This window comes from Barbatula barbatula (genome assembly GCF_947034865.1).
Source record: "Barbatula barbatula genome assembly, chromosome: 15".
Taxonomy (NCBI): domain Eukaryota; kingdom Metazoa; phylum Chordata; class Actinopteri; order Cypriniformes; family Nemacheilidae; genus Barbatula; species Barbatula barbatula.
Genome location: NC_136778.1, coordinates 11,530,500 through 11,548,960, shown reverse-complemented (window position 1 = coordinate 11,548,960; position 18,461 = coordinate 11,530,500). Strand labels below are relative to the sequence as shown.

The 18,461-nt window shown below is 39.7% G+C and overlaps 2 protein-coding genes across 2 annotated transcripts in view; one reads left to right on the top strand and one right to left on the bottom strand.

Annotated features, from left to right (window-relative positions):
• Positions 1-15,691, bottom strand: part of fip1l1a (FIP1 like 1a) — a 29,584-nt gene extending 13,893 nt beyond the window's left edge. Inside the window, exons 1-11 of the mRNA XM_079474168.1 lie at positions 15,333-15,691; positions 15,107-15,230; positions 14,366-14,411; positions 8,864-8,909; positions 8,683-8,756; positions 8,330-8,379; positions 7,395-7,487; positions 7,171-7,298; positions 6,721-6,770; positions 3,150-3,249; positions 2,909-3,047 (exon numbers count right to left, since the gene is read on the bottom strand). Of these exons, the coding sequence (XP_079330294.1) occupies positions 2,909-3,047; positions 3,150-3,249; positions 6,721-6,770; positions 7,171-7,298; positions 7,395-7,487; positions 8,330-8,379; positions 8,683-8,756; positions 8,864-8,909; positions 14,366-14,411; positions 15,107-15,230; positions 15,333-15,404 (922 nt within the window). The 5' untranslated portion in view covers positions 15,405-15,691. The remainder of the gene's footprint in view (positions 1-2,908; positions 3,048-3,149; positions 3,250-6,720; positions 6,771-7,170; positions 7,299-7,394; positions 7,488-8,329; positions 8,380-8,682; positions 8,757-8,863; positions 8,910-14,365; positions 14,412-15,106; positions 15,231-15,332) is intronic.
• scfd2 (sec1 family domain containing 2) overlaps positions 15,651-18,461 on the top strand; it is a 93,026-nt gene continuing 90,215 nt past the window's right edge. Inside the window, exons 1-2 of the mRNA XM_079474167.1 lie at positions 15,651-16,614; positions 17,173-17,341. Of these exons, the coding sequence (XP_079330293.1) occupies positions 15,801-16,614; positions 17,173-17,341 (983 nt within the window). The 5' untranslated portion in view covers positions 15,651-15,800. The remainder of the gene's footprint in view (positions 16,615-17,172; positions 17,342-18,461) is intronic.

Sequence of the window (18,461 nt, the reverse complement as noted above, 5' to 3'; positions counted from 1 at the left end):
TGTGAGAGCTCAAAAAGTCTGTGTGTGTGCTGTAACCTATACAGTATATGTTTATGGGTGTGTAGGTGGGTGGGCGCATGTGTAGTAAATGTTTAAATAGGTTGGGGTTCTATGCTTGGCAGACTATGTGAGGTGTAATGACTTTGGGTCTAATTGCACAATTCAAGCTTCTCTTATCAAAGGTGTCATCGGAGGAAAACCCCATTTTTTTCTGTTTAAGTGCTAAAATCGGGTCCCCGGTGCATCTGGCAACCCAGAAAATGTGGAGTTCTGATTTCGCTCTGGTTGTGACAAAAACCGGATCTTATCATATTGTTGCCGCCCCTTATTCTGTAACGTATTTCAGCAATATATTTCTAACATTTATCATGCGTTTAGAATAAATGATCTGATTTCTCTTTACCCGGTCTTTAAGAAATGCACCAATTGTATGAACGAATTGTGACACGATACAGTTAAAGGGAAAGCAACCACAAAAGCAGTTTGGAGACGTTAAGCAGGAGAACAAGTGGGTATATGCTAATAAAGATCATTAGAAGTCGCTATATGCAAAAAGCGCTGTGTAAAAAGTACACATATGGCATTTGTGTGCGTATTGCCACGACTACACCACTGGTCCAGACCAACCCGTCTGGGTTTATTTGCGATTCTGGCCATTTTATAAATCTCTAAAAGTATTAATGAAGATCGCTTTTGTACAGAAATAAAACTGTTTTAATTGAAGCAAATTTGTTACATGATTTCCCCTTTTAAAATACTTTCCCAGTTTTTCTCATTCCTCCACAACCTCATTTAATAAAAAACATTATGCTCACTCGGACCGGCTATCTCCATCCTTTTTCCTCTCTCTCTGAACACAGCTGGGTCATTCAGCACATTTCCAGTGCCACGATTCTGCTGGCATGGCACTTTTTCTTTCTTCCCGCCCTGAGCTATTTTTAGAAGCATGCCGCACATTAGCAACACAAAAGGAACAGCATGGCTGTAACAGGACAGCGATATCCGCAGGGGTAGACATTTAGAAAGAGTAGCCTATAACTTATATATGGAGACGAGAGTACTTTGATAAAACGAAAATGGTCTGTTCTGGATTAAAGGCAGAACTTCAAAGGCTGGGCCTGACCGGGAAGTTTAATATTTGGACTGTATTAAAGAGTATAAGGGGGTCTTGAAAAGGGGGCAGTGGGTGAGTCTATCCATAGTGAATTTAATTTTTGCTAGCAAGGATTTGGCAGGAGGTGATTTCTGACTGGGCTTTGAAGAAGAAAAATAACAGCCTTGAGAGAGCTCAGCTATGAACTTCCTGTTCAAAATGTGGCGGAGCAGCATCTGATCAGGATGTTGGAGAAGCTTACGGCCAGCAAATCTGCGCTGCAGAGGAAAACCTGGACAGAGCTGCACACACCTAGATACACACAGGCCAATTTTCTCAGCCATCTTATATACCATCATGACCTTGTGGTTTTTAGTTAGGTTCAATTACCCGTCATAAACACTTAATAGGGCTTTTCACCCTCGAAATCTTTAACCCCGGGTGATTCTAAACCCCAGGTAAACAGAATTCTGGGTTATCTGTGTTTCACACTACTTATAATTTGCCAGGGGTTCGGAGATAACCCTGGGTATTCATAACCTGATGTTTCACACTGTACATCACATAACCCTGGGTTAACATTCTTAATTGCATATTTGCGGTGTCAACAGTCATGATTGTATAAATACTGCAGCGTCAAACTGACCGAACAAAAATAGTGTGTGGTCACTTCAAATAACCGAATACCTTGTTGTTCCGCATCTGAGATACAAGTATGCCTCGCAAATCGCTTTTGGCTGTTTTAAGCCTCCGAAAACGTTACTTACTCAAATAACAAAAAAACTCAAAGGGTTGTTTACACAGCGCATGGAGTTTCTGTGACTGCACACAGCTTGTGAAACGAGGAAAGTGTCGTCCGTTGCTAAGCGTCTGGTCGTATCATTCTACCTCCGCTTCGTTTCACACTGCACACGTTTGGCACCGCAAGCAGGCTAACCCCGCTTCAAAAATAAAAGTGTGAAACGTTCATTTACCCAGGTTTAAAAGGGGGGTTTAGAAGGAAGATAACTCAGGGTTAAGCGGAGTGTGAAAAGCCCTTATGAAACATGACATTTGTCCCATTGTTGCATTTGTTTTACATTTTAAGATGTAGCCCTAGTATGCTATATTAAAACTCGAGCAAACAAAGGCACAAAACTCCATAATGGTCCAATAACACGTGTTTACTTGAAACAGGTTTTCATCAAACAACAGCCAGAAGAACACAGCAGGTTGCTCATCATGCGTGTGAATCAATGACGCCATGGATAAATGTCATCATGGCAACCGCAAATTCCCCGCGGTTGGCCATATGTACAATCAAGTGAAATGAAAACATACCGATATGAACTCTGACCTTACTTGGAGTCTTTGAAAGTGTGCTTGTCCACAAACGCCCAGCTTCATTAACTATATACTCTATAGATGTCTTTATGAGATAGAACTAACAGTGTCCCATTTCTTTTATGTGAAACACTTGAGTGAAAATGTACAGTCCAGTCCTATCTTCCAAAGTCATGTACAGTACAGGAAAGAGAGAGAAAATAACAAGAATTTATCAGAATAAAGTCCTCCACTAACAACAGAAATATAATATATATTTTGAAATATAACAAGAAAACATCGTATACATTTTCAGCTTTAAATTCAACATGTTGGTCGGAAGAGTGATGTCTTCGTATAATATGCTGATTGATTTTGGAACGACTGCGAGGGAGAATTTTGCTCAAGGACAAAAACCTGCAATGTCGTAGGCAGCATGCACATGCTACTACGTCACAAGGTACAGGGCAGTCTCTTTTGTGCCGTGTATGTGAGTGTAAGGACCTCACTTACCGGGCGGTGGTGGGGGTATGAGAGGGGGCGCGGTGCTCATGGAGGGAGGGGGGAAAGGTGGAGGCGGGATATTCGGAGGAAAGAAGGGCAGCAGCTTTGGGGAAGGTAACTTGGTATCAGAGGACTGCTCAGACACCACCTACAATACACACACACACACACACACACACGCAGCATATATTGCAGACCACTGTTAAACGTTTTTAATAATTTACTTTTTGTTTCTAAGACACAAATAGACCTGGATGTTATTTTCATCTGCGCTGTGACGTCTACGGCCTTCCACTCGGCTGATGGTCCCCGTCTGTCCTCCGATAACATTGATAGAGCCGCTTGACTTCCTGTAACCACACACAAGAATACATAAATCAGAGACGATCATTATTGTCCACATGCGAAAGTCAAGAGGACGAAATGTGCATTGCACGCTACGATGACACTGCCACAGTCAAAAGGGTACTTGTAGTTTTCTCAAGGGTACTCAAGTTCCTTGAGGTTAACTTTCATATGACTTTCTATTGTTAAATATAAAATTCCGTAAAAGTGGTTCATAAGACTTGTGCACTTCATTGAAAATATTATGAAGCTTTGTGTGATCATATGGGCCACTTTTATGATAGCATTTTAAAGTTAGACTTTTAATGTTAATTCCACTAATGTATACACTATAGAGTATTCAGTTCAATTGCATCCGAATAAACTGTAATTCAATTAAAGAAAGAAATAAGATTAATCGCTTGCTTTACTTTTTTAAGGCAAAATAACTAAATGAGTTTAAAAGCACAGAAATGTGTCAAAGACATCTCAGTTCGCTCTCTAATGGCCATCGAATGCAGTCTTGCGAGGCTGCATTTGGATTAGTTCTGGAAGAGTTTTCTCCGAGGAAATCATGAAAGATACCTCTCAGCTAAGTTAAAACCAACTTTTGTATTAAGATAAGGTTAAATGCTTTGGTGATTGATATTGCTTCATTTGTAATAAATGGACTGTTAAATGCTTGTCGTCTTAATGCAGAAATGTAAATTATACAAGGCATAGGCTAAGTTTATTCCCACGTAATATGGTTTGGTGAGGTCAGAAACTTTTTTAGGTGCAGTACTGCAAAGTATAAATAAACCAGTTTTTTGTTTATTTTACACAGAAGACATTTTTCTATTCTGCTGTAATACATTTATATAGTTTTTATATGTAAACACGCTCCAGACAGACATGTTTAACTGTTATGTCTACGTCTTGCTCTGTTTGCAGCGTCTCTCACATAAGCTCATCAATGTCAGTTCCACAGCAGTGGACCAATCAGAAGACCCTGAAGGCGGGACAAGTGTTGTAGGCTATTATCTACAATAGCAATTTAGCTAATTTCTGTTTTCAAAAGAGTGCCACAAGGTCCTCGCGGTTTGCGCTGCACTTTTTCAAACCATTCCTAAACGCTGCGTCTTGTTTTTTTAAAAGATGCGTTCTGTGCGAACCACTCCTAGTCCTATGTATTTGGTGCAACGTTGTTCTCGTAAAATATGTGATTCCAGGGGGCCTTTGAAACGTCCCTGCCCAGGGCAAATCTAAGTCATAATCCATCCCTGCCTGGGTGAACATTACAAATACTACACTGAACTCAGAAAACAGTCCTTATGCATTTTAGGACAAATGGCACATACACGCAACGCAACTACATGCAACCTCAGTCAGCACCATTTTGCTGCTGACCTGGGAAATCTCTCATGTGCGCAACACAAATATTTTTAGCTCATGTACATACAGCAGTTACACACTTGAATGTGTGGTGTGTTAGTCGTCACCATTCATAAATCTCTGAGTCCCCTGAAACAAGGACACACGCACAGTCACACACAAATGAACGGGGCGATAACCCATTTCGGTCACTAAAAATGTATCAGATAAAACCGTGTGAATGAATACTGCATGGAACCCTATATGTGGAAACAAAGTAACTGTTAAAAGTAACTCTAAAAAAGAAAAAGGTCAGCTTGTCTGGAAAGGTCTCTTTCTCACTCTCTCACTTCTACGCTCCGGTTGAGTTAAGTCTGAAACTAGTTAAGTTTCACTTACTTTTATTATATGCCAAAATATTTAAATTGCTTTAAATCTGTATGTGCTTAACCGCAGGGGAAAAATGCATACTAAACACATGGGTGCATTAAGGGCAAACTTGCACGAGTTTATGATAGAACACACACACAAAAAACTAAATTCAGCCCTTATAGAAGTTTGTGCTCATTACACACCGCTGGTGAAAAATACAATACACAATTTGATGGATTTAATGGCCATAATGGGAATTATGTTGGTTATAATGAAAACTATAATGGTGTCTCCTGGCATGTAATGGCGTCTACTGGTGGGAGGTTATCTGGCAGATGGGAACCAATAGAACACTGTTAAGTCCTATTGGAATAATGTAAAAAAACACATTACAGAAAGGAATTTTGTAATGGTTTTAACAGTAAAAGTTAATGGTATTTTAATGGAAACCATTAGAATTTCAGTGATGGCTTCCATTGTTTTTTTCCGCAGTCTATTTTATCACTGTACATACACAAATATTTCCCTTTTTAAACTTGAAAGCTGTAGTCACAATCGACTATAATTGAAACAACATGAGGGTGGATACATTTACATTACAGCCCTGACTATTCACAATGTAGCACAGCCTCTCATACCTTCTTTTTTAACACACAAATTTACATTAACTTCGCATTTTAATGCAGCATGACAATCCTCTTGCGTGCAGAGTAGAACAACAAGCTGAAAATGCTTTTTCATGCTTTGTGTTGAACATACTGCGACCGACTTCTGCATCCTGTCTGTGTGTAATGCGTAATAATGAAAGCGGGACTGTTGCTTTACCCTTGAACGCTCCGGTTCATACGCGTCCCCCTGAGCGAGGCATAACCTTCAACTGATCGAGGAGAGGTTCAAGGAACGGCTGATTAAAAGTCACCCCCGCTAACTCCTACCCTGGACCAAAGGCAGTCTGGACCACCAGGACTGAACCATGGTGTGTGTTTATGTGAAGGTCTCCTCAAACACAGAAAAGTATCTGAGAAATATCAGGATGCTTCCACGGTCAGGATAATATCCTCAGGGAAGAACAAACGACAAGAGCTGACAGAAATCAAGAGCTGTGAGGCCAAAAAAAGAAAGAAAACTGTGAAAAACAGGTATGAGAACATGGTGTGGAGGGTTGGGACAACTAGCAGAAAGCCATTATGAATGTAATGATGCTGTTACTGGTGAAACGGCTGGCACGCATACTAAATTAGCTGCGATTATACCAAACAATTCGACAGCATGTGCTGCTTTAAGATCAAAAATACAGAAAACAGGGTACACAACAAGGTTCATATGGAAAAAATGTAATATGCCGGAGTACATATAGAGTTTAGCGATTTCAATGGCCCTTTTAGGCTTTTTAATGCAGATTACAGTGGAGACAGACAATAAACTATTCTCAAGGAACAATGGGATTTGATGCAGCCCTGTGGGATATGACCGTGATTTGGTTGGATAAACAAATAGTTCACCCAAAATAGTTCACACTTTCATGTCATTTCAAACCTGTATGACATTCTTTCTTCTGCAGAACACAAAAGAAGAGATTCTGAAGAATGTAGGCAACCAGAACAACATTAACCCTGTTGACTTCCATTGCATGGACACAAAACCACTAAATCCACTCAAAATATCTTCTTACTTCTCATAAACAGGTTTTAAAATGACAAAATGGTGAATAAATAATGAAACATTTTCTGTTCAGATAAATTAGGGGTTTATATCCGGGCTGATGCACGCACCTGGATAAGGTGGATGATAATTCTGACAGATCACTAGAATTCGGCTGGACCTATAAGAGGGGGAAGAAAAAAGGCATAATACAATCCATAAACACTTATTCTATGCACATAATATGCACAGACAGCAGTCATATATCACAATACAAATACACCCCTTTCCAAACAGATGCAACACAGTAATGTTTTTTATTAAAGATCTCTTCCATTGAATTTCCGTTCACTTTTTCTGTAGTTCTACAGTCGCAGCAACATACTGCCAAACACTGTAAAATCTTACTCCACAAAACTAAACAGTTAGCATGAAATATCCTCTGACTGCCAGTGATTGTGTTGCATTTCGGAAAGCCTTCACATTTAATGTGAACAAACTGCTTACAGCATTGTGCCTTACAGCAAGTACAACACAGAGACGAGATGAGGCATATTAGTATTCATATAGGCTAAATGTACCATTATTTTGTTGGAAGAGCCCAGACTTAAGATCTCCAGGTTCATGCGAAGTCGTCTCTGTTTGTCACAGTATACCTTCCAGGTGTCCTCATTGAAACCGTAATTAAAGTAGTCAGACAAATCTGCACCTGCACTTAGACACAAAATGCACCGTGAGAGGGTGTTCTAAGAATGAACACATCTGAAACAGAGGTGCACACACTTCTTAATGGAAAAAACTGCACCTGGCTTCCTCCACGCCTTCTCTTCAAAAGTCTCCCCAGCAGCCTCCAGGACATTCCCCTCAGCGTCCACTTCCAGTGCTCTGTACTTACAGCCTGGCTCAAAGTAGATAAGACATTACAGGCTGGATTCCCTCACACAGATCAAGGCAGGCCTTGAAAAATGGCCTGAGGTTTCTCAGCAGTGCAGTTCAATCAGGCTTAAAGCTTTCTCAGAAATACAATGATGATTTAATAAATATATATCTATATTAAATGACTGTGTGGAAATATGTAAACCTTTGGTAATAAATAGCTTTAGTCAGCTGTTTTCAATGAGTTGACAAAAATTTTCGCCACCTACTGGCCGTTTTACTCACAATTAAAGTAAAGGTCTTTGCACATAGTATGCGTATTTTCGTATTTGGCGCTCAGTGTTGAACAGTGTCTCTGAATTGTCAAAACGTCTCTCAAAATGCTTCCTATGGAAAAACGCAGGAAAATCCAAGCCAGTCCGAATTTTTTAGGACAGACGAAAATATCGGAGTCAGTGTGTAAAAGTGATTGACACAACATGAGGTCGTATTTATTTTTTAACGCGTGGAAATGTCAGACTCAATGTGCAATGGCCTTAAGCCTAACATTTTCCTTTATAAGCATTGCTATAAAGCAGGTAAGGTGCTATGGTTTGCTAAAGCAGGTAAGTAGGTGTTCTCTATGTTAGGATTACAACTTGATTTCGATTTTTTATGTTTCTGGCACATAAAATTTTAAAAATGAAACACAAAAAAATACAATGATTACTGTACAAAAACCATGGATTACTCTATAATGTATGACTTCATTAGTGTATGTGTATAGTGTAAGTGCATTTAACACTGGAAATACAAAAATCGTGCATATTAAACACATTACAAAGTCTTATGGTCAAAGGTTTAAAGAAGAAGAATAAAGATTACCTGATACAGAGGTTTTAATGTTCAGATTTACGGAACCGGACCCTAAAGATCTACAAGGAAAGTCCCAGACAAACAATTAAGTGTCAGTACAACAATATGTCAAGCACATAATGGTTTCATCTGCAAAACATCCGTGTAACATAACATACTAAAAATAAGCTACAGAACTACATTGTTCCTGTGGCTCAACTGAGCCGAGGTAATGGGTTCACTCCCCAAGGAATGCACATGTTTATAAAATGTATAGAATAAATGTGTTTTAAACCGACAAAGTGCCAAATGCATAACTGTAATGAATGCAAATGTATATTTCTGTATAAGTCTGTTATAAGACCTCAGTACGGTTTACTCACAAGCTCTGGGATCCACCTGTTTTAATATCGCCGATGGTAACACACACGTCATCGTCACTATCTGATTCGCTCTCCTTTTGTGTGGAAAAGATGAAATAGCTAAGTAAGTAAAGGTCAAAATGCACTGCATTTCATTACGACGACTAACTGAATGACCAACTAAAAAGCTAAAGAACTGTACCTGGTAATTGAGTCCATTAAAACCATCCACATCACCAATAAGAGCACTGAGGAAAAAAAACACGGTTCAATTAAAGACAGATTAAAGATAAACAAATTACTACATAAACAAGAGAATTATCTAGACCAGCTATACTTAAAAAAGCAATTTAGGATTAGATTATTAAGATTAATATAATATTTTTATTATGTTCATTCAGTAAAACAGTGTTTACCAGTCGATTCTTGTTACCCACAGGCCTCCATCAATATGGTGGAAATCAACCATCAACACATTACCAAAAAAAATTATACATTATAAGTTACAAAATAATGTAATATTATTATCATGACAATTGTATGATAATAAAGACAAACTTTTTCTCAAACTTTTAAGATTTGTTTATAAATGAAAGCTCCAATGTGTAATATTTAGGAGCATCTATTGAAAATATAATATACATAACTATGTCTTCAGCAATTTCTGTCTACACACTGCGGGTCCCTTTGTATCGAGCTCGTCATGTTGTCAAACTGCTCTACAGAGCGCGTTTCGTAAATATTCCCTTCGGCAAAGAAGCGAAAACACAACGACATTGTTGCTTCGAAAGGGAGGTGGAGGAAACCGTTGGTTGCAATTCCCAACCTCACTGCTAGATGCTGCTAAAATCTCCCCATTGCTCCTTTAAAACCAGATGGAATGTTTATTTATACTCTTTTGTGTGGTCTAATGCGTTGTTTAAGAAGGAAATAAAATCTGTCTGAAATGTATCCGAGTGCCCCTGAAACTTAAACATACAAGACCTACACACATCTCTGCAAGTAGAAAATAGCTGATTAACTATAAAACGTATTCCTAATAAGTTGTTGATGTTGTCTGAGGTCAATGTTGGGTGAGATACGTGCTCTGAAAGAATATTTTGGATGCACATGCTTTTTTTTCAGCTTCTGTCTGATTTGATCACATGCACAACTGATGCTTTAAAACACTAAAAAGGCTTTAAAGGATTATTTTACAAGCACATCTAGCTGCAGGCCTACATTAGTCTAAGTGAGGCCTATATCACCGTAGGACTATATCAGACTAATTTAAAGCCAATGCAATGAAACATTTATGCTTGGGTTTGAGGTTTGGCTTCACTCTAATGAAGGTAAAGCAATTCAACCGGTAAAAACCGCTGTGTTGACTTCTAGAAATGGCTGACGTGTGTAGCTACACGAGAGAAATAAAACAATGGTTAAATATTCTCCTCGGATGAGCACATGAGAGTAGTTTATATCAGCCTTCTGCACATACAGTGCCTAATGAACTGCTGAATTTAACAAGCGTCCAAAGAGTTTCGTCAGGCACGCATGGCTTCCCACATTCCCTGCATTTTTCCGAAGAGGTGCATCGACACGGACATGCCACATACCTCTAATGTGTGGCCATGATCATTATGAAGCGGTGAAATGGGCATTAAATGTATACGCTTCATTTATAGAGCGCTACTTGCCTTAAAAGTGCGTAAATGTGTCAGACTCTATTTCATGAGCTGGCTTACAACAAAGCCTTGCGAATACTCACTTAAATGTGCATTGCGAGGGTACAGTAACATGATATAATTTGTATGTTGACATTTATGTATATTTTTTTATTCAACTTTTTGTTTAAAACTATATACAGTACATGCATACATGTGATGTAGCGAAATGCTCAGTGTATAAAATGTTTCTCACATATAAGAAAACAGACTAATCTGTAGAATTTAGAAATAGATGTTTTATATTATTGTACAAGTAATGTATTTGACATTTAATGTCTGTAAATTGCAAACATGGACATATATTTATGTGCATATTTTACCCAAAATCTGGTTTCTGTGTGGATGCCAATACTGGCATTGCTGGAAGCTAAAATCCAAACACAACGCGAGTTGAACACGGTTTAGACTATACTCTGCTGAAGTACATTTATAAATGGAAATTAAATCAACGTAACGAAACACTGATTTAAGTTGGCAAGCAGACATGCTTGATAAAATAAATGAATCAGCTGGTTGTCCCTTGAGAGGGTACTGCACTGAAGCAGAGATACACACCGATTACCTTAAACTGTGTTTTTCCCTCACTGCACCTGTAGTGGCAGCTTGACGGTCGGATCTTATAGTGCATATCATAAAATCATGAATTATGGCTTAACATCCGATTAGAATAGTGATATACTCGTATAGTGATAGTTGGTATTTAACAAACACATTGCTGAAACTGCTCAATATAGGCCTTGCCTTAGGTGCATCTGGTCATGTTGTAAAAAGTGGCACACTGGCACAATGATTCTGACAATTGAGTGTTATAAAAGAATTGTTTATTATAGACAGTATTGTTGCTTGCTGCCAAAGACTGCAGCCAAAGACCGAAGAAGATTTTTGTACGTTAAATGCAATTGGTAACTCTGGATAAACATCTCAATAACAGTAAGTATCGTTTGGATAAATGGCAAGGCAAAAAGAATGAAATTTTACTGTAAATAACACATTGCATTGTAAAAACTTGAAACAGAAAGACATTAGCCCTGGCTATATAGCCTGAGTATAGCCCGGCCTTGGCTCAAGACACTCAGGCCCTGGCCCGGCCCTTGACCGGCAGCTTATCAGAATTCTCAGCCCGAGTGTTATTTCCCTCCCCATTACACATTACCTATTGCAGTCATTAAAGTAGTTAGGGTTCGAGCCCGTAGGGCTAGAAACCTATTGTATTTGTCTGTTTTCTTCTTCTTCTTTGTAATTATTCTTTCCTAAAACTGAATGGGCAGCCTAAACCGTAAGGCCGACAGAGCTGAGAATCGGTCAGATGGTAGTAGTCTTGCTCGCTACTCAGATACTCGGAGCCAGCCATGTCGGACCATAGGGGGCGCTACAGCGATGCTGAGCGCGTTTGCATTCGTAACCCCTAAACCGTTTGGCGCACACCCAAGTGTTTTATTTCATTGTAATCATTGGCTCAAAACTTAAAAAACGTATATCTCCGATTTCATTTCCGGTATGCAAATGTTTCCGCTAATTTGCATTTTATGAAAAAAGGAAAACAATGAACTAGTCCCTGGATTTTGCCCGATCGTAACCAAACCAACGCTGATGAATTCTGTGGAGAGTGAATGTGAATAATTATCAAAAAAAGTTGAAATTTCAATTAACCGTTGCTATGGGGCGCAAAAACGTCTGAACCGGAAGTGCCATATTTTACTAAAATGGCCATAACTCGTGAACCGTTTGAGCAATCTTCACGTGGCTTGTACCCTATGTGTAGACTCTCAGTCCGGGGTCACAGTAAAAAGGAGTTGGCATTTGGCCACTAGGTGGCGCTATAATATACATGAACTCGAAATGGGCTATAACTACCCAACCGTTTGCCCGATCGACTTATTATTTGGTATGGTGTGTCTTTGTGTCATGTACCATGACTGTATAAAAGGACATTGGCGTATCTAAAGAAACATGGCGGTCATCGGCCAATGAAGTTTGAGCACTCATTAGACAGGGTTAACAGAGGCCGATCGAAACGACACTCGCTGGGCTTGTTCGACTCGTGGTCCTGAAGGTCTGTAAGAAAACTCATTCGGCCACCGGGGAGCGAAATAACGCTTTTGGAGTGCATAAACAATTGTATATCACGTGACAGTTGACATATACTCAAACTATTGTTATCATATGATAGGTCTCCTCATTCTGAACAACTTTGCCTCTGGACACGCTTCTGTCGATTGAATGGTTTGTGAGTTATCGCTGACGATGTTAAAAACCTACTTTCGCGAACTAGTCCTTGGTTTTTCGACCGATCGCATCCAAACCAATGCAGATAACATCTGTGGAGTGTGAATGTAAATAATTATCGAAAAAAAGTTGAAATTTCCTTTCACGGTCGCTTAGGGGCGTAAACAGTTTAAATATGCGGAGCCTATGAAATTTAAATGCCCATAACTCGAGCACTATTAGAGATATCATCATGGGGCTTGGAACAAATGTGTAGACCATCACTCCGAGATGACTTACAAAATACTTACTTACAATAAATTTGGCTCTTGAACCATTGATGTCGATCAAACAGTTTGTGAGTTATCTGTGATGATGTTAAGAACCTGTTTTTGCGAACTTGTCCTAGGTTTTTCAAGCGATTTCAAAATTTCCACCACAGTACAATTCTCTGGACTCTCTAGATCAATAACTATCAAAAACATGTTCAACTTTTTCATTTGCGTGACCGTTACAGGGTCCTTTATTATATTCAAGTGAACGGTGTACCTGAAAGCTCGCTACTCCTTAACAAAAAATCCAATTGTCTTGCCATTAAGTACAATCATACATCTTATTACACTAAACAAGCGTGCTAAATATGATGGTGATCGGACAAGGGATACGTTTCCTGTCTCACAGGAACAAGGTGTTAGACATATAATGCATTGAAAATTAAACGTTGCTTAATATTTACACATCTATAAATATAGAATATGTCTGGCTGGTTGTAAGATGCTGTTTTGCTAAACTTAACACACACCTTTATTATGTACACCAGTTTAATTGCATGTAAACCAAAATAGCTACTCAGCAGTCACATGGCAGCAACTCAATGCATTTTGACGGGATCATTTCTTAAATGGATGTGTCCAAATGAACCTGAAAAAAATGATTCCCCTCAAGTGTACTATATGTGCATATGTGTGTAATCATGCGTAGTGTCTATGAACCGTTGCTGAGCGTATCTATAATTTTTCAGGCGTTGGGAGTATCGTCCACTTGGGTGTTTTAGGATGAGAGTCCTCGGCCTACTTGATGAAGGCAAAGCTGCTTTAGATGCCTTAAAACTGCTCGAACCCGCTAAATGCTGCTTGCAGCTTTAATTCAGTTTTGTTTTTAATGGCAAAGTATTTTGTTTTGTTTCTTTAGAATTCATTTAGAAAATGTTTGGAGCATCTTTTGTTTGTGGCTCAGATGCTGAAGGAGGAAGTTTGATTGCCAACCGTGCAAAATGTAAACAACACGAACAGTTATGCAGGGATAATGCAATGATATTGTGTGCTCGTGATTAAGTTCCTCCCCCTGCACTGCACACCCCCAGGAGGTCGTTTGTTTTCGGAAATAATCACAATAATAGTTAAATAATCTTTTATAAATACGATAAATCTAATACTCTTCGAGGATACAAAGTATGCAATACTACTCTATAGGTACTGAAGATTAATATGAGATTGGCAGAAACTGTGCTTTCAACCGGACTTTCAACATTACTCTGTTGTGCTAAAAGAGAGAGAGCATTTCTTACTGTTAACCGAATAAGGTTGAATACAGCCGCATCATAATAATGTATGTTCCGGTCCATATCGTAAAGTGATGCCCTGCAGGCGGGGACAATGGCACTGTGAAAAAATCCCAGATACACGGCCCGAGTTTTGACTATGACTTGAAAACTGGCCCGTAGCCCGGCCCTAGGAGCATAAATTTATCGGGGCCCGTTGGGCTCGGGCTTAAATGCAGGGCAATAGACTCACCTGAAGACTTCTTTCTCTGTTGTCTCTTCCTCAGCAAAATTGTCATCTATCCGCAACACAGAGATGGAGATCAGCACAATATTGGTGTTTTTACACAGAAATACACAGCCCAGACAAAATGGAGCACAAAATTAAAACTCTGGACTCTCGTCTTGAGAGCAGAATTGTGATAATCCACAGACACAGTTGAGTAAATTAAAATAAATCTAATGGGGTTAGGTTCAGGTTAAGCACTTCAGATGAATTATTTCAAACAATCTTCGTCAATTTCAACTTCATCTACTAAATGTATTTTAAAACCAAGTTCAAAAGCGTTTTCAAATGTGAGACCATCATTCCCCTGTTTATCTCAAATATATGCCATAAAGCATTTAGGGTGAACCCCATTACAACACTGCAGCATTATGATTCATCTACTAGGGTTATTCATTGTTCATCTACCTTTAGATCACATGTAAAGCTTTATTCAACGGATTTAAAATGTAGCAGCGCTTGTTACATGACATTGTTATGTTAGGTGCGGATAAATATATCTGTGTTTGTTCTTTGCTAGGGTTGATTTGAAAGTAAATGTTATGAAACACGTGCAGCTGGGAAAATAACGGTCTCTGTTGTTATACATTTCGGGTCTTGCCTAATTTTAAACGTGTGCAGTGGTCGATCAGGGGCTCACACAGCTCAACTGGTTGTTTGTCTGTCTAGATTCGAGACAATTGTAAAACTTTAACCATCATTTCTCACCTCCGTAAAGCCAGTCCGTCTCCTCATCAGCACTCGCGTCAGCTGTTTTCTCTACCTCTGCAGTTGACATGATCACCGGCTTTTGCGCTAAGATTAGTTGAACTCGTTGATTTACCGATTCGGACTAAGTAACAAAAGTTTATTTATTATTTATTACACTATTAGTTTTAGCTGTCACAGATGTCACAGTGACACGCTGCGTGTTTGTGTAGCAGGTGCGCGTTACCAGAGTGACACGGCTCAATTCACGCACACGTGTGTGACACGCAGGAAGTTTGTACAACACTTCGCTGATCATAACTATTTTGGAAACAGTTATCGATCAAATGACCGGCATGTATATCTGATCATCAAACAATTCAGAATGTGTTAAAAAAATAAAGCAATTAATTTATTTAAAAAAAACTCCGTGTGGTTGTTTGTACTTGCACGCAAACATTAAAGGTCGAAGACATAAATAAAAATATTCCGAGATGGGTAAACGAAAAATGTACAAACAAAGATTACTCTCCGCGTTTAAAACTCCCAGCTGATGTTTTACAGTGACGTCTAATAACCGCGACACCCCTGTGCCACGTCACCTTCGAGAGACTCACGTGCGGGTTTGTTTTGAATGGGGTTTGCTTGACAGTTCTTCAGTTTGTGTAAATAATTTGACCACCGTTTTAGTTTAAAACTCCAGATTTTTGAAACGATGTTGCCCACGGAAGGCTTCGCGTGTTTCCCTCGACAGACGTGGGAAAAGGTGCTGTCAAAAATAAACAAGGCTGTTGTTTTCATGGATGACCGCTGCACGGAAAGTCTGCATTGGACCGGTGGCGCCTCGCTTCTGTTCGATGCTGGCGCTCGCAACATCAAACAGCTCTCGAGCTTTGAATCAGGCGGGGGAAACGAGCCGAAAGCTGTGTTTGTGGTGAGCACCGTGCTGAAAGGCAGAACGGCAGACATTATCAAAGACATCATTTCTCTTAGCAACTTCCAGTACTGTGTGGTTTTCACGTCTGTCCCTCACTCCGTTCACCTGCTTGCGAATAACGTGACCGCGGATCTGGAGGGCAACCCTTTGTTTGAGAAGTTTGAGGAGAAACTGTGTGAGTGGATGGGTGATATGAACTACACTGCTGAGGTCATGCATGCTCCTGTGGTCTTTGCACCCCTGAGCCAGCACTTCCATCTCTTGCCTGCTTTCTCTGACCTGTTTCCCTTACTGGATGTCGACCTTGAGACCATCAACAAAAAGAAGCCGGAGAAAAGGCGATTCGGGAGTCTTATGGATGTGGATATGCACTCTCTCCCACCTGAGTTGCAGATACAGATTAAATGTCTTGCATCATCCCTAAATGCGTTGTTTGAGGTTATCCATACACGCGAGGAGAGCTTTTCAGTGGGCCCCATGAGCCGTCTGATAGCTGGAGAGCTGGCCAGTCACCCACAGGCAAAAAACAGGAGGAAAGCGGCTCCAAACAAAGCATCAATTGTGTTTGTTGACAGAACTCTTGATCTTACAGGTGTGTGCATCAGTCGGTCAGTTATAAGTACCTACCCTGCTGAAAGTAGTATAAACTTTAGAAGAACACAAATGTTATCACGATTAATCCATCAGCTGTTTAAAACCATTACAAAATATCATTATGTGGTGTGTTGGGGGCCTCATTCCAGTAGGATTTGATGGTGTTGTATTACCTGTGAGGTAACATCCCACCAGTAAAACCCAACGCATTCCCAGTTAGGATCCACATAGATTTCATTCAAACCAATGCAATTACCATTCAAATACATTCAATTGAATTAGAATTTTTTATTTATTGCAAGGAAAGCCCCTTGAGATGTAACATCTCATTTTCAAGGGGGTCCTATGAACATGAGCAAAATATAGAACACAAATAATAGTGATAATACAACACAAAACACAACCAACTTTACAAAAACAATTCTGCTATGGTTAATTGGAGTGGAACAATATGGTGTAAAAACAACTTGTTAACCCTTGTAAATCTGTGTCTGTTGTATATATCTACAACTTTTATAGTTAAACATTTTCCTCCATCTTTCTTCTCAACCTGTAGGGGCTGTTGGACACCATGGTGACAATCTAGCAGAGAAAATCCTTTCAGTTTTGCCACAGTTGCCAGGTCATGTGACTGACGTTCAGGTGGACATGCTTGAGCTCACACACCTGAAGCACACCGCGGACTCACAAGGCATCCTGGCACCTGGCTGCTTGGCACAGAACCAGTAAGAGCATGACACTGACATATGACACACTACTAGGCCAACAGGTACTAGTATGAGTGTTTCAATTGACAGCAAGTGGATTCTTGAGAGCCACGTCCGTGCCATTTGATGTATTATCGAGACGTGTGCACACTGATCAAAGTCCTTTGTAAGCTGGTCAGTGCACTGAGATGCTTAGGTAACACCCTCAAGCTATTTTTATTTGAAATAAGCAAGACCATTTTCTCCAAAGCTTTTTGTCAAACTTGCATATTACTTTCACCTAAATTGTGATATGCGGTATTATAAAGTTAGCAATACATACACAAATTGAACAATTCAAAATGTAAGTTTGTTAAGAAAATGCCCTTAAAGCCCATTGTAAAGACCAGCCAATGCAAATATTTGACAGACAGGGACTTTCCTACTGCAGCTGAACTGTAATACTTCTCTCATTCATTTTTCAAAGAGTGTCTATAGTTGTAATACTCTCTCTCTGGCGCTATCAATGTTTACATGGTAGTGAAACTAAAGCCCTCGTATTTAAAGGTTTCACAGATAAATCATTTTTAAGTGATTAAATGTTAGTGCTGGAAAGGCTGTAGTCTAATATTTACTCATCTAAGGTGTAAACACCAAATATGAAGATTTTATGTATAGGAGCTGAAGAGTCTCCAAGGAGCAATGCACATAACCTAAGTTTACTCTTTAAAGGCGGGGTGTCCAATTTCTCTTAACCGTTGTTGATGTTCAAATTACCAAAACAAACACACCCCTACCCCATCTTCCGCTTTCGTCAGCGCTCGGCTCGACTAATGTCCGTCCTGTGCGCTGTGCACCTTACTGCTGATTGGCTACAAGGTTGTTTTGGTACTCGGCCCGACTTTGTCTTAACAAGCGTAATTCCGAAATCAGACACCCCGCCTTTAAGGGGACTTTCCCTACTGTAGTTTGGTTTGGATCTAAAACATCAGTGCTGGCAAATGAGGGATCATAGAACTACATTTTATTATAGCTGTTTTAAAAGGCTGTCTGCTCACAGAATGAAAGATCTGAAGAAACCATGGGCCTACCATGGTTACACATGTTGGCACAGGAACAATGCCCAATGACCACCATGGCTTTAGTCATCATGAATGTG